This window comes from Tursiops truncatus, chromosome X (assembly GCF_011762595.2).
Source record: "Tursiops truncatus isolate mTurTru1 chromosome X, mTurTru1.mat.Y, whole genome shotgun sequence".
Taxonomy (NCBI): domain Eukaryota; kingdom Metazoa; phylum Chordata; class Mammalia; order Artiodactyla; family Delphinidae; genus Tursiops; species Tursiops truncatus.
This window is the reverse complement of record NC_047055.1, coordinates 107998015-108019407: the sequence shown is the minus strand read 5'-3', so window position 1 is coordinate 108019407 and position 21393 is coordinate 107998015. Positions and strand designations below refer to the sequence as shown.

The following is a 21393-nucleotide window of genomic DNA, read 5'->3' as shown; positions in this document are numbered from 1 at the left end:
CAGCAAAGTCAAATTCGTTAGTTTTATTATATGAAACGTCAGATGAAGAGGTGAAGAGAATCTTTTCCCAGTAGCATCTCCTAAGCTCCAGAATGGAATCACAAGGAGGGCAGTGGAGTAGTGCATGGACAGGCCTGCCTAAGATCATCTCAGCATCCGTGTGAGGCACGTCAGGCTTGCTGCAGATGGGTGAGACATGAAAATAGATTCAGGGGCTAGTTAGAAGATTCAGAGACCAAGGTCAGGAGAGCTGGGGAGCTGAATCTAAAGTTTTCTTTGAACCTGTTTCTGTAACACACGAAAACAGCCGCTAAGGTGGACAGTATTTTCTTCAGAGGTTTTGTCTGAATGCTTCTTGCAGTTTAGAAATTGTAGGCCCCGGGAATATATATATTCAAATCCTTAGTAATCTAAGTATTCAGAAGGGCATAGAGTATTTTGGGCTTTGAGAGGGCAAATGTCAGGATTAGCAGCTGATTTTTTTAAGGATAGTTTTTTTTCCCCTTTCTTCCATCGTGCTAGCACTCTATCTCAGCCTGGCTTCTGGGTTTTACAACTTGATAGAGTATGCCATTTAGCCTCATGATTTATACATATTAAGCCTTATTTTTATAAATACATGCCCACTTATCACAGCCACACCACTGAGGACTTAGTAAAACACAGATTGCTAGATGCCACCCCAAGAGTGTCTGATTCCGGGTCTAGGGTGGGGCCTGAAAATTTGCTTCTCTGACATGTTCCCAAGTGATGCTGATGCTGCTGGTTCAGGGACCACTTTGAGAACCACTACTCTAGATATTCACTGAGGTTTACTACTCAGCCAGGAGCAGTTGCAAGAAAACAATAACGGCATGAAATCCCAATGTAATAATGGTGGAGTAATGAGATTTAGTTAAGAGAAAATACTTTCTGTGATAGGAATTTGTGTGCATTGTCCTAACCTCACTTATGGATAAATCATGAAGACTTATGAGGAACCTCATGTTTGTTTTTTAAAATTATGTCACAGAATTAGAGGAGTCTCTTGCTAGAACAGACCTTAACACCATCTAGCTAGAGGCAGAGGCAGGAGAAGTGATTGGTTAAGAAGACTGTGTTAGGGAAGGGAGCTTTTAAGAGAACTAATTCCCCAAATATAAAAGGAACCATTTTAGTATTTAGTCAACATTTAAAATGTTTAAATTAAATTCGGCGCCAAAGTGTATTTTAGGCCTTCTGAGCCAAAGGTCTATAGTGATTTTAATATAATTTTTTCCAGTTGCAGAGATCCTTTGATGGCTTAGTTTTTGGGTCCACAGCCCTAGGTTCTTGGGAAATCTGATACCAGAGGCAGCCCAAAGAAAATTTTGCCAAATACCAAGTCTTCAAAGAATTAGCTACTGTAATTAGACAAGGAAAAGAAATAGTATATAAAAATTGGAAGGGGAAGAGGTAAATTATCATTATTTACAGATCCATGCAAACCCTGAAAACCTAATGAAATCAGCCAAAAATCTAACAGACAAAAAGAATTTAGGAGGAGTTCCCTGGTGGGGATTCCGGGCTTGCACTGCTGAGGCCCAGGTTCAATTCCTGGTCAGGGAACTGAGAATCCCCCAAGCTGCGTGGCACGGCCAAAAAAAAAAAATCAATAAAGTCACTAGTTAAAAATTAATATTAAAAAATCATAGCTTTGATCTACACCAACAACAATCAGAGAATATAATGGAAGAACTAAATACCATTTACAGTAATGACCAAGAAGATTAAATACCTAGTAATAAAGTTAACAAGAAATGTGAGATATATATAGATATAAAGTAAACTTTAAAATGCTACTGAAGGTCTTAAAAGAAGACTTGAGTAAATGGAAAAGTGTATCCTATTCTTGGCTAAAACTTTTCAACAGTTTAGGATCATTCTCTTTTAAGTTTATCCATAAATTTAAAGCTTCCTCCATTAAAAAACAATTGCAGGTAAATTCCTACAAAGAAGATGACCTGCCAGTTATTAAAAATTTTAGGAGTTTAGGGTAATTAAAGTCTTTTGGTGCTCTCCTGATTTTGATGGAGCCAATAGAGAAAGTCCAGAGATATATCTAAAAGTTGCACTTAGTATTACATAAAGAGGTGGTTCATATCAGTAGGGAATAGTCAACCTTGAAAAAAAAAATACAGTTGTATTTCTTCCTTGCTCCCTACACTAAAACAAATTCCAGATGCCTCAAAAACTTAGACTTAGAAAATGAAACTATAAAAGTAATGGATATTTTTAATTATCTTGGAGTTGGGAAGACGTTTTGAAACAACACAAAAATCAGACTCCAAAGAGGAAAACTATCAATAAATTTGACTACAAATTAAAATATAAAAATTTCTGCAGGGCAGAAGTTACATATACAGACACACCCCATAAAGTCAAAAGAGAAATGATGAACAAGGGAAAATAATAGCTGCCTGCGTAGCAAATAAAGGGCAAATTTCCTTCACATATAAAGCAGTCTTGCAAATCAAGGAGAAAAAGACCAATAACCTAGTAGAAAAATCAATTGGTAAAGGACAGGAACAAGCAGTTCATAGAGGAAGAAATGCAAATGGCTTATAAACATAGGTAGAGATGTTCAAGCTCACTCTTAAGTTCAGAAGTCCAAACGAATACCATTTTTCACCTATCTGAATGACAGAGATCCAAAAGTTAGATAATAGGTAGCCCTATCAGTAGGCAAGGGTGCGGGGAAAGGAGTACTCGAATGCACTGCTGGGCAGTGTGGAAACTGGTACGCCTTATTTGGACCACAGCTTGGTGACATCTTTCAAAATTTTAAATGAATATACCTTTTGACTCAGCAATTCCAATTTGGGTATCTCTCCTTACAGATATGCAGGACTTGCAGATGTTGTCAACGGTACTGTACAAGAATATTCCTTGCAACATTACTGGTAATAGTAAGAGACCAAAAACAACCTAATTGTTGGTCAAAAGAGGACTGATTTATTGAATTATTATAATCATACAAGAGAATTCTGTGCCGCCATTAATAAGAACGTTGATGGTCTATCTATGCTTAGAGGGTATAATTTCCTCTACTTTTAAGTGGAGAAAAGCAAGATTTAGCACAGTGTATATGATACATTTCTCGTATTTTTAAAAACAAAGGGAGAGATAGTTGTAGTGTAATAGATTTTACTTAACCCATTATATTCAAATTATTTCAATCTAATGAATATTTAAAATATCAGTTGGATACTTTATATTGCCTATTTTGGACTAAGTCTTTGAAATTCGCTGTATATTTTACACTTACAGCACAGTGCAATTTGGACTAGCCATGTTTCAAGTACTCAGGAACCACGTATGGCTCTTGGCTCATGCACTAAGCAGAGTAGGTACAGAGAGCAAAGAGCACTGGACTAGAAGTTCAGAGACCCAGGTGGCCCTGCAGCTTATTGCTGTGACAGTGTACACGGAGTCTACTTTTTCCTGGGCCTCATTTTCTTCACATAGAATGCGAAGGATTAGACTAGAGCTCTAAAGTTCCTTCCAACTTTAAAATTTAGGGTTCGAATATATTTCATATTATTTGTCAAAGTCAAAAATGGAATTGCACTTGCTTTCAGAGACACAGTTTTCACCAGCACTCCTAAAATTCTGTGTTCCTAAGTGAAGCATACTTCATATCGTAGGGACTGTATTGTCAGTGCTAGAGTAAGGGTTTGTTTATTGGTTTGTTTAAGGGAAGAATGTTACTAAGCTACATACATGTTATAAACCAGGTAGGAATTGGTCAGTTCTTCTAATAGAATTACGTCCAGTATGAGGCTTTGCTAAGAATTCTAATGGCACATGGAGAACTTCAAAAGAGTAAAAGAGAGACTCACATCAATAGTATCTAAAGAAAGAGTAAATGTTGAAGGAGAAAGAGTTGAGAGGGCGGAGTTTTTTAGTACAGTTCTGTTTATAAACTTCGTTCTTCCGAAGATTATAACCAGTAGTTCCCTTAGAACAGTAGAGAATGAGAATCACACAGACAGTGAATCTCAACCAGAGCCACACATTGGAATCACTTGGGGAGATTTTTTAAATCCTGATGCCCATTCTATACCCCAGACTGGTGGTTCCCAAAGCGTGGTCCTGGGACCAGCAGCAGCAGTAGTATCTCCTGGGAGCTTGTTAGAGATGCACATTCTCAGGCACCCCCCCCCCCCAAGACCGACTGAGTCAGAAACTCTGGGGTGGCGCCCAGCAATCTGTTTTCTAATGTTCCCCTAGTGATTCCACTGTGCAGCCAGAGTTGAGAATTCTAGAGCAAGCAGGATTCAGGGCAGGGATAGCAGGTGGGTTTCATTTTGAGTACCAGTTTTCATCCTATATCGCCTGTGGGGATGGAGCTGGAGATGGAATGCAGTCCACCTGCTTGGTATTTGCCATTCTTGATTTGGGTAATTTATTGGCGTTATAGAGGGTTGGATGTTGCAGTTCACAAATAGAAGTCAAGAAGCATCCTATCCAGTTGAGAAAAAAGAAGAAAAAAAAGAGGAGAAAAGGGGAAAAAAACCCACGGAAACCACAAAAGCCATAGAAGCTACAAAAGGTTGGGACAGGAGGGAACAAGTATACTAAGTAAAATATTAAGTGAAGAAATTCCAGATAGATTCTAAAATATTTCATTTATAAATAGGGTTTCTTAAAGAAGTTCAAGTGTCATGACGATTTTAGGCCCACTTTATGATCTGTCGTCAAGTCTGTTTGATCAAAAAATACAGCTTGTTGAACCCTTTATCATTTGGCATTGAAGAATCCATTTCCTCTTAACATTTGGGCTTTAGGTAGGAATACACTTAATATAGGTATGGTAAATTCAGAATGAACTAAGCCAGAAAATAAAATATATTTTCCAAGTATAAAGAGGTTGTCACTGACTGAGAAGGAGTTAACGTGTCACATTCTTTCGATTTTTACTTATCAGGAGAAATCACAGTATCTGTAATTTCAGAGGCATATTCTGAAGAATGTTATATTGTGATCTCTCTAAGCTGAATCTTAGAAATCTATCTGGGAGTTTTCAGACCTGACAAAATAAGAATGGACCCATTACAGTATCACGTTCATTTGATTTTTCAAAAGTTAGGAGGACTGTATATGCAGATCATTTGAGAGACTGCTTTTGCTCTGCCTTGTAATAAGCAGATGGAGGAAAGCAGGCTGGGCTGTGTTGAGAGTGCATCCGGTGCTTCTTGTTTTTCGCGATCTCGGCTGTATAACTTCTGTAAACCCTTTCTGTGTATTTTTCTTTTCTCGTTCCCAAACATTACATTTTACATGGGAAAGTCAATTTTGATAATTTCCAAAAAGCTAGGTGTTACAGCAGAATTTGTGCCTCTTAGAAAAAACTGCTCCTTTACTATAAAGTAGAACCTGCCTTTCATACCTAAGTAAAACAATTCTGATATAACTTTCCTAATCGTCACATTTATTACAGAAAGGATGATAATACTATTTTCCAGACCATGTTTACAAAGAATATGATTTTGATTTCTGTGTTAATTTCTGAGTACTGAGTTTCTGTTCTTAAGTTGTTTTGTGAATTGGGCTCTCTGAGTATAAAGTGGCTTTCAGCACATGGGTGGTATTGTCAAACATCTTCCCCAGATAGCAAACACATGCATTTCAACAGCTTTTTGGACAGAACCACAGTTAATAATTTCTTTACAAGAAAAATGTATTTTTTTTATTATCATTATTTTCTCATCTTACGTTCTGGCATTTAAATTATGAAACTTCATCTCGCCATGTAGACTTACCTTGTATTGCCAAGAGGAAAGAAGTGGCTTTTCTGCAAAGCTAAATAGTTTTTACTTTATTGTCTGCTACGAAACAGCTGCTGATACCAGAAAAATGCCGTCTCATCATTGGGCCTGGGGTGTCCAAAAGAGGCAGGAAAAAAATGACTGTAGCTCCCTGTCTGCCCTGGCACTCTCCTCCTTTCTCTCCGTTTTCATTGCCGTGAAGAGCAGGAGAACAATATTCTGCAATTAAGGATTCCATTAAGTTGAAGAAAAGAGCAAATGGGGGATGTTTGTTCTCCAAGCTGAAAAAATTTGTCTGGGATGGGGGTGGATACTGGTAGTGGTATAGAGAGAGGTGGGTGGAGAGAAGAAGTCAGGGCTGTTTGTTGAATATACTGTTAAGGACTGTTACCATCCTAATTAATCAAGTTAGAAATTACAGCTGTAGTCCGTTTCCCCCCAATTCTTGTTATCAATTTTCTTCTCTTTTGAGACAAAGCAAATATAAATTTTGTGTTCATTTGTCATTCGTTCTTTGACTTCAGCATCTCTGAAAATAACAATGTAGCACAAAAGCCCAGTATTTACCTAGTTGTAATGTGGGTTGCCATGGTGTTTTGCAAATTATTGCAATTATGTTCACCATGCGAGTCGCCCTTGGTAACTGGCGAAAAAACTGATAATCCTGTTTTGAACAAAAGGTCAAATTGCTGAATAGAAAGTCTTGATTAACTAAAAGATGTACAAAGTGGAATTATTTCCTACCATTCAGAAATAGTTCTTGATCGGGTTTGGGGGAGGGGGTGAGTAAGTACATCTGATTACTGAAGTACAAAGCATTGAAAGGATGTTGTCTTGAGCCTTTCATGTAGTCTTAATGGTGGCTTTTTTGTCAAATTTACCCATTTGCGGCATTGAAAGAGGCAGCTGCATTTAAGCTGGAGAGACGGTGCTTTTTCAAGAGTTCAGTGCATGGAAAGTTCTCAGCAGTATCTGCAGTTTACTAGTAGCCCCTGGTCTATTAAAACTGATGTGCCGCATTTGAGCCCATTGCTCTCAGTACTTGTGAACCCCTCTGCCTGATGATCTAATAAAGTGCTCTTACTGGACAATCTCTGATCAGCTACTTAAAAAGGAGCTTGGGGGAGGGGCGGCAGGGAGAAAGAAGCCTTACAGGCAGTGAGACCTGGTGTATAGGCCAGAAGAGAGCCTCCAGGGGCTAAACCGAGAGGTCTGTCACGACGGTAATCTGTGCTGAGGTATTTGCCATGGGGTTGTGGGTTTTGTGCCCCAAATCCCTCTAAGCTGTGGTCACAGGTTTTTTTTTCTGGAAAGAAATCTTTATTTTATTCCAAGTTGAATAAGAAAAGATTAGACATGTCGTTTTGAAATTTGGAAATCCACTTTTGTGGATTTGCTTCTTTGGTGATGGCATTCATAAAATACACGATCCTACATTTACGTAAAAGCAAAAGTTTCCCAGGTTACAGCCAAAGGTCAGATGGATTTCAACTCTTCCGAATCTGGCAGAGCATTTGGGGGAGTATTTCGGGGGGGGGGTGGGTTCTCTTCTTTTTTTTTTAATGGCCACCTGAAAAATCAATTCTCAAAACTTTTGAGAGTGTGTGAAAGTGGCATGAAAGCAAAGCAAACCTTAACAAGTTTGTGGGTTTACATTCTACATCACCTAGCAACCCCCTGGCTCAGCCAGATCTCTCGTCTACCCTTAGTTCTGTTTACAGACTATTCAGACGGTCCTTCGAAACCATGAAAGATATTCAGTTTCATTAGTACCATTCTCAAGGAGAAAATAATTAAAGTTAAATGAACAAACACTGCCTGGTGATGGTTTGAAGTCCATTCTGATTTTAAGATGCCCTTTGAGGCAACTGCATAGATAGTTCAGTTTGAACATTTGTTGTTCAGTACCCAAAGGTATATCATATTAAACCATGCCGATAAATAGCCTGGAAACAAACGAACAATAAAAATTACTTTTAGCTAGACTTGAGCAAAGCAAAGAAGCTCTGCTAGTAATAAGTTTCTAGGCATGCCCTCCTGATTGAATTTTTTATTTGATCCCTACCCTGGACATCTAAGCTGATCCATTCGTACACTGAATAAAGACAGGGGAAGAGGCCTGAGGAACAAAGCACCTCTCTTTAAAACTGATTTATTACCTACCCTTGGAGATCAAATCATATTCCATAGAAGGCTGTGTGCATTTTAGTGAGTAGCTTAATTTCATATATGATTGTAATACTAATAATGCATGCCCTGCCACTTTCTATTTGGAAACTGCTTATGTGCTTAAATCGACCTACTCTTGAAATTTCTGAGAGTAAAAAAAAAATTTTAAGAAAATGTTTTTTATGTGCCTTTTTTTCCCATAAGCCCATTCTCTGAAAAATCATTTTGGAAACAACCAAACACATGTTAAAGCTCAAAATATTTTTCAGACGTGTTAGTAATTCACTTATATTGAACACTCTTGGCAAAACTGTCTCTTCCCCCACCCCCCATTTAATAACAGTTTTCTGATTAAAAAACAATATACACTTGTAGAAATTTTACAAAATACAGAAACAGAAGCAACTACCTAGAGATAACCACAGATGGCTTTTTAGAGTATTTCCTTCCAGTCTTTTTTTCTGTGTACATATTGATGAAACTAAGCCTTGAGTTAACTTTTGAAGTTTATTTGTTAGTATGTGTACATACCTAAGGTGATGTTTTTTCAAGAGCGAGGAGTTGAGAGGCCGGAGCCGTGTTGGAAGTAATGAACAATTTTTCTTAGAGGCCTCATCACTAAAATATTAATGTGAGCATCAGAGTAGCCATTTTTCCATCTCATTCCATTTGATTCTTTCTTTTTTCCTTGTTGAAATGACTGTATGCCTTAACTGACACATCCATTTGTAACCATTCATGTTGGAAAGTCGGACATTCATCATGGTTGGAATATTACATCCCCAAGTCACTTGTAGCTTCACATAGGGGAAAAAAAGAGTCTTTTATGAAAAGATTTGTAATACAATAGAGATTAATGGAATGTGGAGAGGAAAATGCTTTCAGTTCCTCGTGTAAAGTGAAAACAGGGCGGCTCAGAAATCTTGTATTCTTACTATTTGTATTTTGTTAGATCTCTGTCATCCACAGTACATGGCTGGGTTGCATGAGCTCTTTGTGCTTTGTTGACAATTGACAGACAAAGCAAAATTATTCCTGAAGCAAGGTACTGTGTACGTAGTTGTGACCTATTACAGCCTAAGAATGTAGCTTGCTTTTGAGTTGGATGAATAGGGAGAGTATTTTATAGAATAGGCTTGAATATACTAGGAGAGATTTTAGCTGCCCATACAGAAAGATACATGTCCTCCATTGAACTTTTTCCCCCAAAATGTAATTTTCCGTATAAAGTCATTTCAAGTATATTTTCCCTGGTTGCTTGTACGGAGACAGTTTTAACTGTTCTAGTATTGTCCTACAGTGGTAAAATAAAATTGCTGGTAATTGTTGGCTTTCTCTGCTCACAGTATAGCAGGAGAAGATGGCTTGCATGGGGCTCTTTAATGTACCTCAGGTACATCTTCTGATGCTCAGCTTCTGATTGCAAATTAAAATAACAAGCCTAGGGTATTGAATTTGATGCGAGGCAAAGCAGAACAACTTGCTAATTTATCCTGTAATATACAATTGCTGAGGTTGGAATTTTTCCACTTGTAGTGCTATTCTCTGTGTCTAAATGAGGACCACTGTTTGCATCTAACCTATCATAACAGTTTGGGAGTGCTCCATTATCTTTTCAGCAAACTGATGGCAGAGTCTGGTCCTTGCACAGATGATAAGATCAATAAGTTTCAAATAACTTGGATGAAATGACATGTGACTGTTCACTTAAAGAGGTGTCTTACTTTAAAAATCAATTTTAATAATATTTAAAATTCTTACATTGACCGACGAGGCACTTTCCACTTGTTTTGTTTGATAATTTTGTTAAAAATATTTTTGTATTAACTTTGGTGAATAGCTAGTTTATGTGTGTATCTTTCCTGATCTGCTCTTTCGTCTCCTACCCTGGCACCTCTCTGAGACTTAATAATCACTCTTTGACACGCCAGCATGCTGGAGTGTAGAAGATTTAACTTTAAAAGCAAAATTATGTTCCTGTTAAAACTTCCCCTGGAGATCTTAGGAAAATTTTCTCCCAGTTTTGGGTGCAAATGTGGGTCAGAAAGCAATTTGTTTTTTGATATTTCTGGAAATCCCAAATCACAACATGTCATTCTTCAAAAGCAGCTGTGGGCCCATACTGTGCACTGTCTATAAGAAGACCCGTTTTACACTGGGGATAATTCTGTGACAGAAAAATGTGACTGCACGGGAACCCCAGAACATTTATAAATGGTTTTGGGTGAAAAGAGTGTCTGGTATTCTCAAAGTGCATATAGTTTGGGGAGAGGAGCAGTTAATGGCCATTCTAGAAAAATAGTAATGATACGATGAACTCCGTAACAGCACGCATGCTGGCAGACCTCGCCCTGTAACCCTGTCACCGCACTCCTGGAGAGCCATTACAGTTTAAGTCATACGTCACTGCAGTACTGTGTTGTGTTGTCTCTTGAAAATCTCTGTAAATCCCAAAATAAAGCACTTCTGCATAGTTGTACTATTTTGCAATCAAATTGAGAAGCAGCTCCACCTAATCTTACGGGTTATCCCTAAGTTCTCCATTTTGGGATAACACCAGGCAGAAACTGACCAGGCTCTTTCCTGGTTAGAATAGTGCATTTTGAATAATGCATTGTCAGCTGTAAGTACAGCACTGACATTCCCCAGTACCGGAGGCATATGGAGGATAATAACAGTATTTGACATTTACTGAACATTTGTGCGCGCTTTCTTATAACAACTCTAATAGGGTAAACAACTCTAATAGGGTAAATATTATTACCTCCTGTTTTATAGACGAGGAAACTGAGGTTTAGAGAGAGGTTTGGCAACTTTATACAAAATTACCTATTAATAAATGGGAGGGGAGAGACCACACTGAAGTGCATAACCTTTTCATAACCTCAGCTCAGTTTTCTTGATTGAGTGTGAATGCTTGTGCTTGATATTGGGTGGGACACTACCAGATCCAAAGTGGGTCATTCCCTGAGGGCCTGACCGTCCAGTTAGGGAGGTAAAATAAGACGGTTCCAGGAGAGTGCAAAGCAGAGTGTGCTCAGTGGCAGCTGGGCTAGAGGGAGAAGTTCCTGAGGGCTGGGAAAATTTTACGGGAGAGGAATAGAAGTTGATGCTCGAGGAATGGGCATTTTAGGCAGAGGTTATACAGCATGAGCAGAGACAAGGAGTTGGCAACAGGCAAAAAGTGGTGAGGACAGTGAGAAAACCACCACTGTGGGGCGAAGAGCTGGCGTAAGAGAATGATGAGAAAGGAGGAATGGGACCATAGCATGTGTTCTTATCCTCTATGGAAGGTATACCATTGGGGGATGGGAGTGGAGAGGCCTTGGGAAGCTACACTCGCAACTCTGTGCATTGGATGTGGGAGAGCATGGAGTCAGGGAAACCAGGCATGAGCTATTACAGTAGTTCAGTTTTGAGGTCTGGGCTTGAGTGAGGTTGGTGATAATGGGACTATAAGGCCAGCGGACAGATTTGGTAACTGATTGGGAATGGGAGAAAGACCCATCATCATATATTTGATTCCAGAGTATGAAAACTGCTGTGAAGTTGTTTTCTCCTGTGAATTTTAGACCCTTTCCTTGTTTTCCATAAATCTGCTCCTGTGCATTTTTATTTTATTGCTTCTATTTATCTTCTTCAAAAGATATTTTTGAATGCCTCCTATGCACCACATTTCCGGGTGTGGGTGATTTCTGTGTGTGCATCCTTCTAAAAATACAGATGTACGCAAATGAATAGCAGTTTGTGTTTGAGGTGCGGCTACCAAGAACACCTCAGTTACAAGTGGAAATCGATCCCTTTTTAGCATGTGCAGACAGAAACCATTTTCGTTGAGGCCTCAGAAATATAATTTAGCAATCAGAACCAATCAGCATTTGACACAATTTCATACACAGTGATTTCAAGGAATTAGTGATGCTGAGACTAAAGCAACAGGTGATAGAGTTTTGCATGTTTTGGTAAAGGTTTGTTTTGCTATTGGACAGGCCAGCAGTCACGTCTTTTGAACCCTCTACTTACAAACATGGTTAAAGTAGCCATCGGAAAACTTAATGACCGTATTACTCTTGGTTATGACAATGTGGCATTGCATAATAAAATGACATATTTGGATGGCAGACGTCCTTAGAGTGGTTCTGGGGTTTTTTATTAAAAGCCAAACATTTTTATAGGTTGGACTTCCAAAGAACTACACATTATTAATTTTTTTTTCCTTCCACTGACTTGGCAATGTACCTTTGGGCGGCATGTTATTTCCCAAATTGGAAATGAAAATAAGTTTAATTTTGTCCTTGTGAGTGGTAATTCAAAGGGAATTTATACAACGTTAGTATTTTCTTTTGCTTTGTTTTTATCACCTATGAGAGGCAAAATGCACTGTGAGATCTTGTAACGTAAGATTTGCGCCATCATGGAATATTTTCAAAGGCCTGGCATATTTATTTTTAACAGCTCAAATGTTCCTTGAAAGGTATATTTAGCACAGCCAGTCAATATTTGCTGGGGGAACAAAGGGTTAACCAAATGAACTTGACAAAACTGAATGGAAGCAAAGCATATATTGAATATGATTAGGGCCTCTTTCCCCCATAGAAGAGTTTTATTTAAAATACGCCAAGACCAAAAGCTTAATTATCAAAATAAAACAAGAGGAATAAAGAGTTACAGGCTTCTAATATTTTTTTTCAGCCCCAGTTCCCTTCACACAGTTATCAGCATGTTTAATTTCCATGCATAATAGCACTAGTTATTGTTGTCATTTGTAAAGGGAGATTAACAGATAGTAAGTACAAACAAACCCAAATAAGTACTGAATAGAGAGGTGACAAAGAAGAAAAGACCTCTTTAATGTTAATTATAACTGGTAGGAAGTCTAGACAAATTATATTATCTGTTTTCTATATGATTTGAAAGGACATTTAGTTAGTAACTCTGTCAGAGATAGAGTTGGGTGTTTGCTTTAGAAACAGGTGAGGTGACAATTTAGCATCTCCCTGGGTGGCAGCTCACCTGGTGAGTCATGAAGTTGTCGTAAATTGATGGAATCAAGTTTCAAAAACATCTGAAAAGAACTGTAGCTTTTGAACATTATATTTTAAAAATTAAAAAATAATTTTAACTTCTGGGTTGTATTCTGGTACTTAATACTTTACTGTCTCAAAACATGGTAATTGACCTATCTGCTTGCTTTTTAAAATTTTTTGTTAAGAATTGAATGAATTACAGCTATGGTTGTGAATATTAACTGATAGACATTCGCAAGTGTGTAAAGCCTCAGGTAGCAAATAGTGTCACAAACCCAAATGAATGATTAAGGGGTGGTTCAGTCCTGCATTTTTCATACATGGTTTCCTTGAATGCTACTGTTTCCTTTATTAATATGCCTAAGTTGATACTTCAAGAAAAAACTAGTCTCATGTTCAGTTTTATAGGCTACATTTAAAATGTATTACCAGCTGCTGCTGTCAGCCCCACAATCCCTCTGTCTCCCCCATACCTAGAACAGGCTAAAGCAAAGTATCTTGTGTCTTTAATTCTGAGGGGCCATCGATTGTGAGCTGCACTCTTAACAGCTTTTTTGGAGGAAACATAAATACATGTCACTTGTAAAGGTGTCTGAGTTTCAGAAACATTAAAATGTGAATAAAACCATGTCCTCAAATCAAGGAAATGTGGTTATAGCCCTAGGAATTGGAACAAACAGTTGCCTATGACTCAGAACCACTGGTTCTCTTTTCTAGTTCAGGGTATTTTGGTATGGTAGTAGCTATATGTCTCAGATAGGTAGAAGCTACATGAATCCCTCCCTTCTCTGTGTTGTTTTAGTTGGTACCATACAACTTGCTTCTTAAAGCCAGCCCATAGTGAATTGCTTTTAGGCTTTGTGTAAAGCTTTTAGACCTTGCTTTCCTATTTAGATTATAATTTCCTGTAAACCCATCAGTTTACATTCTGCATGTAATCATACGAGTTTTTATTTGGAGGTTTTGATGTATTCGGTGGGGTTGGGGATTTCTTTTAAGTAAAGAAAATAATGTCTCATGTGATTTGTTTTTTTTTTAACTTTATGAGTTTCCTGACTTTTATGTTTGGGGCATAGATCAAATTAACACATCAGGAAAGAAGGGTAGAGAGCTATTTCAGAATCTCTAAGGAGGGTTTGAATGAAATGAGTCTACCTTGATCACAGTGAGTCTATCTTGATCACGATATGGTTTTTATTTGTATTAGTTGATGGCGGTGATAGGACTGAAGCATCCTTTGTCTCTCCAGGGCTGGTTGATTTGTGAGGAGCCAACATGTCGAAATCGAACTCGGCACCTTCCCCTTCAGTTCTCCCGAAATGGACCTCTTTGCCAAGTCTGCATGAAAGCTACACTTCGACCAGAGGTGACGGTCGTATCATGCTCAAGAAGTGTGTGTGTGTCTGTGTGTGCGTGTGTGTGTGTGTGTGTGTCTGTGTGTGTTGGGGGGAGCTTGCTCCTCCCTTAGCTCTGGGAAGTCGATATTTGGTATATGCCCTGTGGTGACACCCTGCACACATGTATTTAAGAAAATATCCAGACTTCAAAAAGATACATGCTTTATTTTTCACATCATGAACAGTATATATTTATATCTAAAAGAGAAGCTGACTGGTTCCCATATGGGTTACTCATATCTTTGGTTGCCACTTCTTAATTACAGAGAATAGATAACTTTCCTTTGTAGAAACTGCTGTTACCTTTGGACTGGATCAGAACCCCTTTTGCAGGGGCCAGAAAACCTCCCAAACCTATCCCATAAAGGGCTTATTTGATTTGTATGGGATTCCATTGTTTCTAAGTAGCAGCACAGAGGAGTAGTTCTCAAGCGTTTTCTCGTCCTTAGTACGTACACCTGAGGGATAAGGCAGTCTCTCGTTGGTGACTCCCATCTGGGGAGCACATAGTCTGGAAGCACCTTACTGGTAATTAAGATGCCTTCCCTCTGTCGCCCCCTCTGAGCATCATGGACCCAAGCAGCATTTCCCAAACTGTGCGGAGAGGAATGTTTGAAGGTCTTCCAGGCAAAGAGGGTTTTGTGATCAAGTACTTCTAGCCAACTCTGGGCTGGCCAAGGTTAAACAGGACTTATTGTAGATTGTCCTGGAACCTGTAAAATGATAATGTGAAGTCTGCCTCACCAATACAGGACTGTAATATGCCTCACTTTCCAAATTTATCCGGTCCAAGGATTTGTAAGGATCTGGGTGAGAAGAGAGTAAGAATAGGGAACTTGTTATTTACTTATTTTTTAACTCATAGGCCAGTTTTACAACCAGATTTTATCTTCAGATCTTTTCACTGAAAAGGGTTGATACACAGGCTAGTTTTAGAAAAATATTTTAAAGTTCTCATGGGTTTTTATTTTAATTGTAAGATAATATATCATTTCACAAAATTTAACAAGAAGTCAAGAACTACAAAGGGCTACCACCATTGTTGTGTATACCCTTGTTCTTTTGCATATCCATATGTATTTTTTATGTGGTTTCAGTCATAATGAAGATACACTTTTGTATCATGTTTGTCTTTTTCTGAGCATCTGTCTCTGTTGCTAGTTAATTTTCAGTACCAAAACTTTTAAACACAAATTTAACCATTCCTCTCATTGGACATTTTAGGCAATTTCACTATCCCTTTACTAGAAAATTGTGATGAATGCTTTCCTGCTTAAATTATTTATTATTTCAAATATTTCTTATCAACAGTACATATCTAAGTGCATAAATACAATGTGGACATGATTCATGTTGCCACATTACTTTCTTAATGGATTATCTCAACTTAAGTACCAGTTTTACCACTGCCTTTGCAGCATTTGGGCATTATCATTAATTTATTTTTAACTAATTTGATAGGTATAAAATGTTCCTTGCCTTATTTAGTATATCTTTGATAATTAGCAAAGTAGGATGTAGATTTTTTTAAAAATATGGAACACATAAGTGAGAATTAGCTGTTATAGCGAATTCTTTTTACGTCGGTCTCATCCTAAGATTTGCATCAGCAGGTGCGAAAAGAAAGCAAAAGTATATATATTTAGTGTGACTCATCAATCCAGTTGTACGCTCCAGGGGAATCACCTTGCTTCATGAACCGATGCTGCCTTTGAGACTTTTTAAGCATCTAGCTCATCAGGTCAAGTTCAGTGAAAACTGAATTACTTCTTAGAAAGTCAGCCGGTCTTAGGATTCCATTCCTGGTGAGAGAAAGTGAAAGGAAAGTGTACAGCTAGTAGATCGGAAACTTTCCAGTAAATGCTGCTGATGTTACTGGTAGTGCTTTAATACATCAGGTTATCTTTTATTATTTATGACCCTTTTTTAAATGAGTGAACGAACACATGCATTTTGGAGTATTTTTTCCCTTCATTTTCTTGTCCTCAAGATGGGAGCATGTTAGGCAGGCATTTACCAAGGTTATCAACTACTCTTCCCGGGGAAAAGCTTTCCTAGCTTAGCTGCTCAGGCCATGTTGCTGCTCAGAACATGACCGTCTGGAATAACTGGACGTTCAGAGCATCCTGGTTGGTGATACTGCTCTTCGCCATTCCTCACAGGGACCTTGACGGTGGGCCTCAGCCCACTCTTTTGCAGTCCATTTTCAGTTGCTGGTAATGAGTGGGGAATCTCTTAATTCTATTTATGATGTTCCTGGGCTTTCCTAGTAGGAGGAAAAAGCTGCATCTTTTTAGAGATAGTTCCAAGGTAGCGCCAAAATCAGTCGTGCGATGGACAGGATCATTGTAATTACCACAGGGTTTTCCAAAGGGTCTATTTTGCAGGATTATGCTTAACTGGGTCTTAAGTTCTGGGTTGCTGTGTCTCAGTCATACGTTACTTTCATTTAATAATAGTTTATTAAACCCCTCCTATATCCTAGGCACTTTGCTAGGGACTAGGGACATAGCAACGAACAGGACATTTCCTTATTTGTAAAAGTAGTTTAGCATTACATGGATTATATAAAATTGATGTCTGTGGGCAAAAATAGGCATTTGTGAATATCCATATGGACAAAATCACCAGACTTCCCTAATGTTTGACTAGTGGGAACTTTAAATATGTTGTCAAGGTTGATGGTAAAGTACTTGCCTCTTACTATGCCAGTCTCATCCTCACATGATAAATCTCTCATTTAGCCCTGAGTTGCAATTGGCTTGAGTACTTTACAGAATTGACTTGGGGTATGAGAGCTGGCTCTTTTTCTGGCTCCTCTTGCCAGTGTTACAAGAAAGAAAGCTGGGACGGTTTTGTTCTCAGGGTTTTAGACATGTCTCTCTTCTCAGATACCTTAAAAAAAATCAGTTAAGTTTTTTCAGGTTCACGGCAATTTAACAGTATACAAATTGCTGATTATTAGGAATATACTCTCTGGCATCCTCTGCACATAGGAAGTGCAGATAAATACAGGAATGAAAACTCCAGTATATGTGTAAGTTCCTAAGTGAATAGAACCCTTTTTCACACTGATGACAGAGACAAGACTTATCCAAGTTAGAGAATAATTATCTTAATATATATTTATTTTAAGGGTGTGGTTTTTTACTTAAGGTGGCCAAGTCTGTATGGCTAGTGAGCTGAACCCCCAGGGGATCCTGTATTATGTAATTCACCAAAAATAAAGCGTTAGTTTGTTTGTTTTGGTTTTTCCTTAATAGAACTAAGATTTCAAACCAAGTTAAACTTTTCCTCACTAACATTGCCATACTTGAATCCATACTTGATAAGAAAACATTTACTTGTGACGCTGTCGGGGGCAGGAGCCCTGTGGCGGAGTTTAGTTTGTTCGACAAAATTACTTGAAGACCCCTCGTGAGGAAGGCACTGAAATGACTTCTAGTCCTACTGTGGGACACCCCTAGTGTTTCTCACATTATCCTCAGTTGTAAAATTGTTAAAATCTTTTGTAACGGAACATCGGTACCATATAGGACTCTGGCCTTCAAGGGAGAAGGGAAATACTGAACTTGTGATCATTGTGTGTTGCAATTTCAAAATGGCTGCGGCTGACGGATTATTGATTTAAAAAGTAGGTTAGAGACAGTGCAAATGTTGCCAGGCTACGTGGGACAGTGTCTTGTTTCTGCATAAGTTGAAAACATGAAGATAGTTGTGGTCTCTTAAGGCAGTAATCATAAGCTGTACAGGAAGAGAACCTTGGGACTGTGATGGAAAGTCTTAAACGTCTGTATCTAGTCATGGGTTACCCTCCAGTAGATGACGGGTTTTTACCACGAAGGGCCTTTTGGAGTTCTCTGCTCTGATTTTCCTGTGCTTGTTTTCTGATGCAGAGTTTGCTAGATTCTACATGCAGGTTTGCTTAGCCTGAGCAGATGCTAGCCTTCCTTTTCAATATACTTTTTTTCATTTTTTTAAAAAGTATCGAGGTGAAATTCACATGACAAAATTAACCATCTTAAAGTGAAGAATGCAGTGGCACTTAGTATTGCTGCATTCACAGTGTTGTGTGATCGCTACCTCTATCTAGTTCCAAAACGTTTTCATTTTCCCGAAAGAAAACCCTGTACCTATTAAGCAGTCACGGCCCATTCCTCCCCTTCTTTCAGCCCCTGGAAACCACTAATCTGCTTTCTGTCTCTATGGATTTACCTAGGTTGGATATTTTATATAAATGGAACCATACAGCGTGTGACATTGTGTGTCTGGCTTTGTTTCTGAGGTTCATCCATGTTGTAACCTGTGGCAGTGCTTCATTCCTTTTTATGGCCAAACAATAGTCCATTGGATAGATATACCACAATATATTCATCCATTTATCCGTTGATGGACACTTGGGTTGCTTCATTCAACATACTTTTAAAGTTTATTTTATTTTCATTAGCTAGATAGGTCTTACATTTGGCCTAAATTTGTGTCCTGTGCCTCCCTTGTTGGTCCTAGTTCAGTTGAATGGTATTACACAAAGCTAGACTGATCCTTCCTCTGTTCTTGCCTTCAGTAAGCACCTACTCTCTGCCTGTTTTCTGAGAACCTTTTAGATATTTGAAGGTAGCTGTCTTCCTAAGCTTTCCCCTGCTAGGCCAAGTATTCCTAGATCTTCAATCATTTCTTTAGTGCTTTGCTTTCAGAAAGTTGCATGCAGCACTTGGTGAGCTCTCACTCGCACTAGTATGGAGCAGAATAAACCTGCCACTGCCAACTTTTCTAGGTAGTACATTTCTTTGAAGTCTTTTTAGGGTTGCATTAACTTTCTTGGTATCCATATTCACAGCATTGATTCATTTTGAGTGTTTCATATGCTCAAACAGATAATAATTTCTCGACACATACAATTGCTAAGCCATGCCTTATCAGGTTTTCTGAGACCCAAGTGGTTTATTTTTACGTAATGTAAGACTCCATTAGTACTATATTAGTTTCCTAGGGCTGCTGTAATGAAGTACCTCAAACTGAGTGGCTTAAAACAACAGAAATTTCCTGTTTCATGGTTCTGGAAGCTAGCTAGAAGCCTGATATACAGGCACCGTAGGGGACTCTCCCTCTGAAACCTGTAGGGGAAAATCATTCCTTGCCTCTTCTAGCTTCTGGTAATCCCTGGCGTTCTTTTGCCTGTAAATACATCACTGCAGTCTCTGCTACCACAGTCACGTGGCCTCCTCCCAGTGTGTCTCTTTTCTTCTTATAAGGACACCAGTCATACTGGATTAGGGCCCACTGTAATCCAGTATGACCTCACCTTAACTTGATTTTCTCTGCCAAGACCTATTTCCAAATAAGACCACATCCACAGGTGCTGGGGGTGAGGACCTCAGTATATCTTTTTAGGGACATAATTCAACTCATAACAGATAGGAAATGTGCTGAGCTGAGGAAAATGGAGACCAAAAGTAACAGTGGCTTAAACAGAATAGACATTTAATTCACTACCTAAGAAACATGAATTTTTTTATCGTGTGACAGAAAGCCAGGTGTGGATTGCTATAGATATGGCTCAACAGTGTCATCAGCAGTGCCGGGCTTCCACCCTCAAGGTCACAGTGTGGTCCAAGGTGACTGCACAAGCTCCTTCAAGCCATCACAGGCTACAAGACAGAGAGAAGGTTGAAGGGTCAAAAGGATGCACTTCCCAGCCAAGTCAGTTCTTCAAGCAGCCTTCCCAGAACTCCCACCTGACACTCCGTACATTTCATGGACCAGAAATTAGTCACATGGAGATAATAGCTTATTTTGTTACTAAAAAAAAAAAAAGAGTAGACTGAGTATTGGGGGCCAACCAGCACTCTGCGGCAGAGACCTTCCAGTGAACCCTGTGAAGTCTCCCTTTGCTGTGCTCAGCCCATCACTGTCCCATTGTGGATATTTTGGATACTGGTTCTGCCGTGCACCCAGCTTTTTGGCTTCTACAGATCTGATGCTGTGATTAGCCTTCCCTCTTTTATCTTCTCCAAAATATCGATTAAAATGTTGAAGTGCATTTCTGCCTATTCCAGTGGCTCGATGCCTTCTTCCAAGTGGATGCTGCGCCATTCTAATCAGCACCCTTTGTGGAGGATTGTTCTACCGGTTGCTAATTATCTTTGCTTCTAGCTTATCATTCTCTGCGAGGGGTTTCTCCCAAGGGAAGAACCACAATGTTGCTGATCAGATGCTGATGGTCTCATGGTTTCATAACTGTTTTGGCCCCTGGAATGTGGAATCATAGGGTCCATCTCCTTCGATAATGTGGTGTTCTAAGCAGCATGTTTAAGAATGTGCTTGCATGTACTCATTCTGCCTCCAGAAGCCAGTTGCTTGAGGAGAGGGCTCATATAATGTTTTCTACATGTGGTTTTGGTAATTGGCCAGGGGAGAGTGTAAGACTCCATGTAATGACCCTAGCCAAAGAGTCCAGACTAAGTGAGGGAGTGATGAGACAGGGCTATAGTAATAAGTCATGGAATGTGATATGATTTGCTGATAAATATTAACTAATTAGAACTACAGAAATAATTATTAAAACATGGACCTAAAAGAAACAAGAGATGAACTAATATTGAAAATTATGTACAGAGTTTCTAATCACCCATAGTGGAAAAGTGGAAAATCACAAACCAGAAGACATAGACCCTGCCTTTCCTAGGCCTCTCTTCTTGTGGAGAAGGTAAGGAAGTACAAACTGGCAATGCTCCAATGACCAGAGGAGAAGGAGGCGGCCACAGCTTTGTGATCGGCCCTCCCTACTCAGTGAGGTAGGAAAGAGGGGAGATGAGACTAGTCACTGGACTAGAGCAGTGGTTCTTAGCTGGGGCGATTTTGCCCCCCAGGGGATAGTTTGGTTGTCACACCTTGTTTGGGGGGGGTTGGTGATACTGGCAGCTAAGTGGGTAGAGGCCAGGGATGCTGCTAAGCCTCCTACAGTGCACAGGACAGCCTCCCAACAAAGGATGATCCAGCCCCAAGTATCAG

General features: G+C 39.1%; 1 protein-coding gene across 5 annotated transcripts in view; it reads left to right on the top strand.

The window, feature by feature from the left end:
- Positions 1-21393, top strand: part of POLA1 (DNA polymerase alpha 1, catalytic subunit) — a 303889-nt gene that overhangs the window by 188192 nt on the left and 94304 nt on the right. For 4 of the 5 annotated variants that reach the window (XM_033850128.2, XM_019927725.3, XM_019927726.3 and 1 more), the window contains one exon: positions 14235-14351. The exons of the other annotated variant lie outside the window; for it this stretch is intronic. In XM_033850128.2, coding sequence (XP_033706019.1) covers positions 14235-14351 — 117 coding nt within the window. The remainder of the gene's footprint in view (positions 1-14234; positions 14352-21393) is intronic. 5 annotated transcript variants of the gene reach the window in all.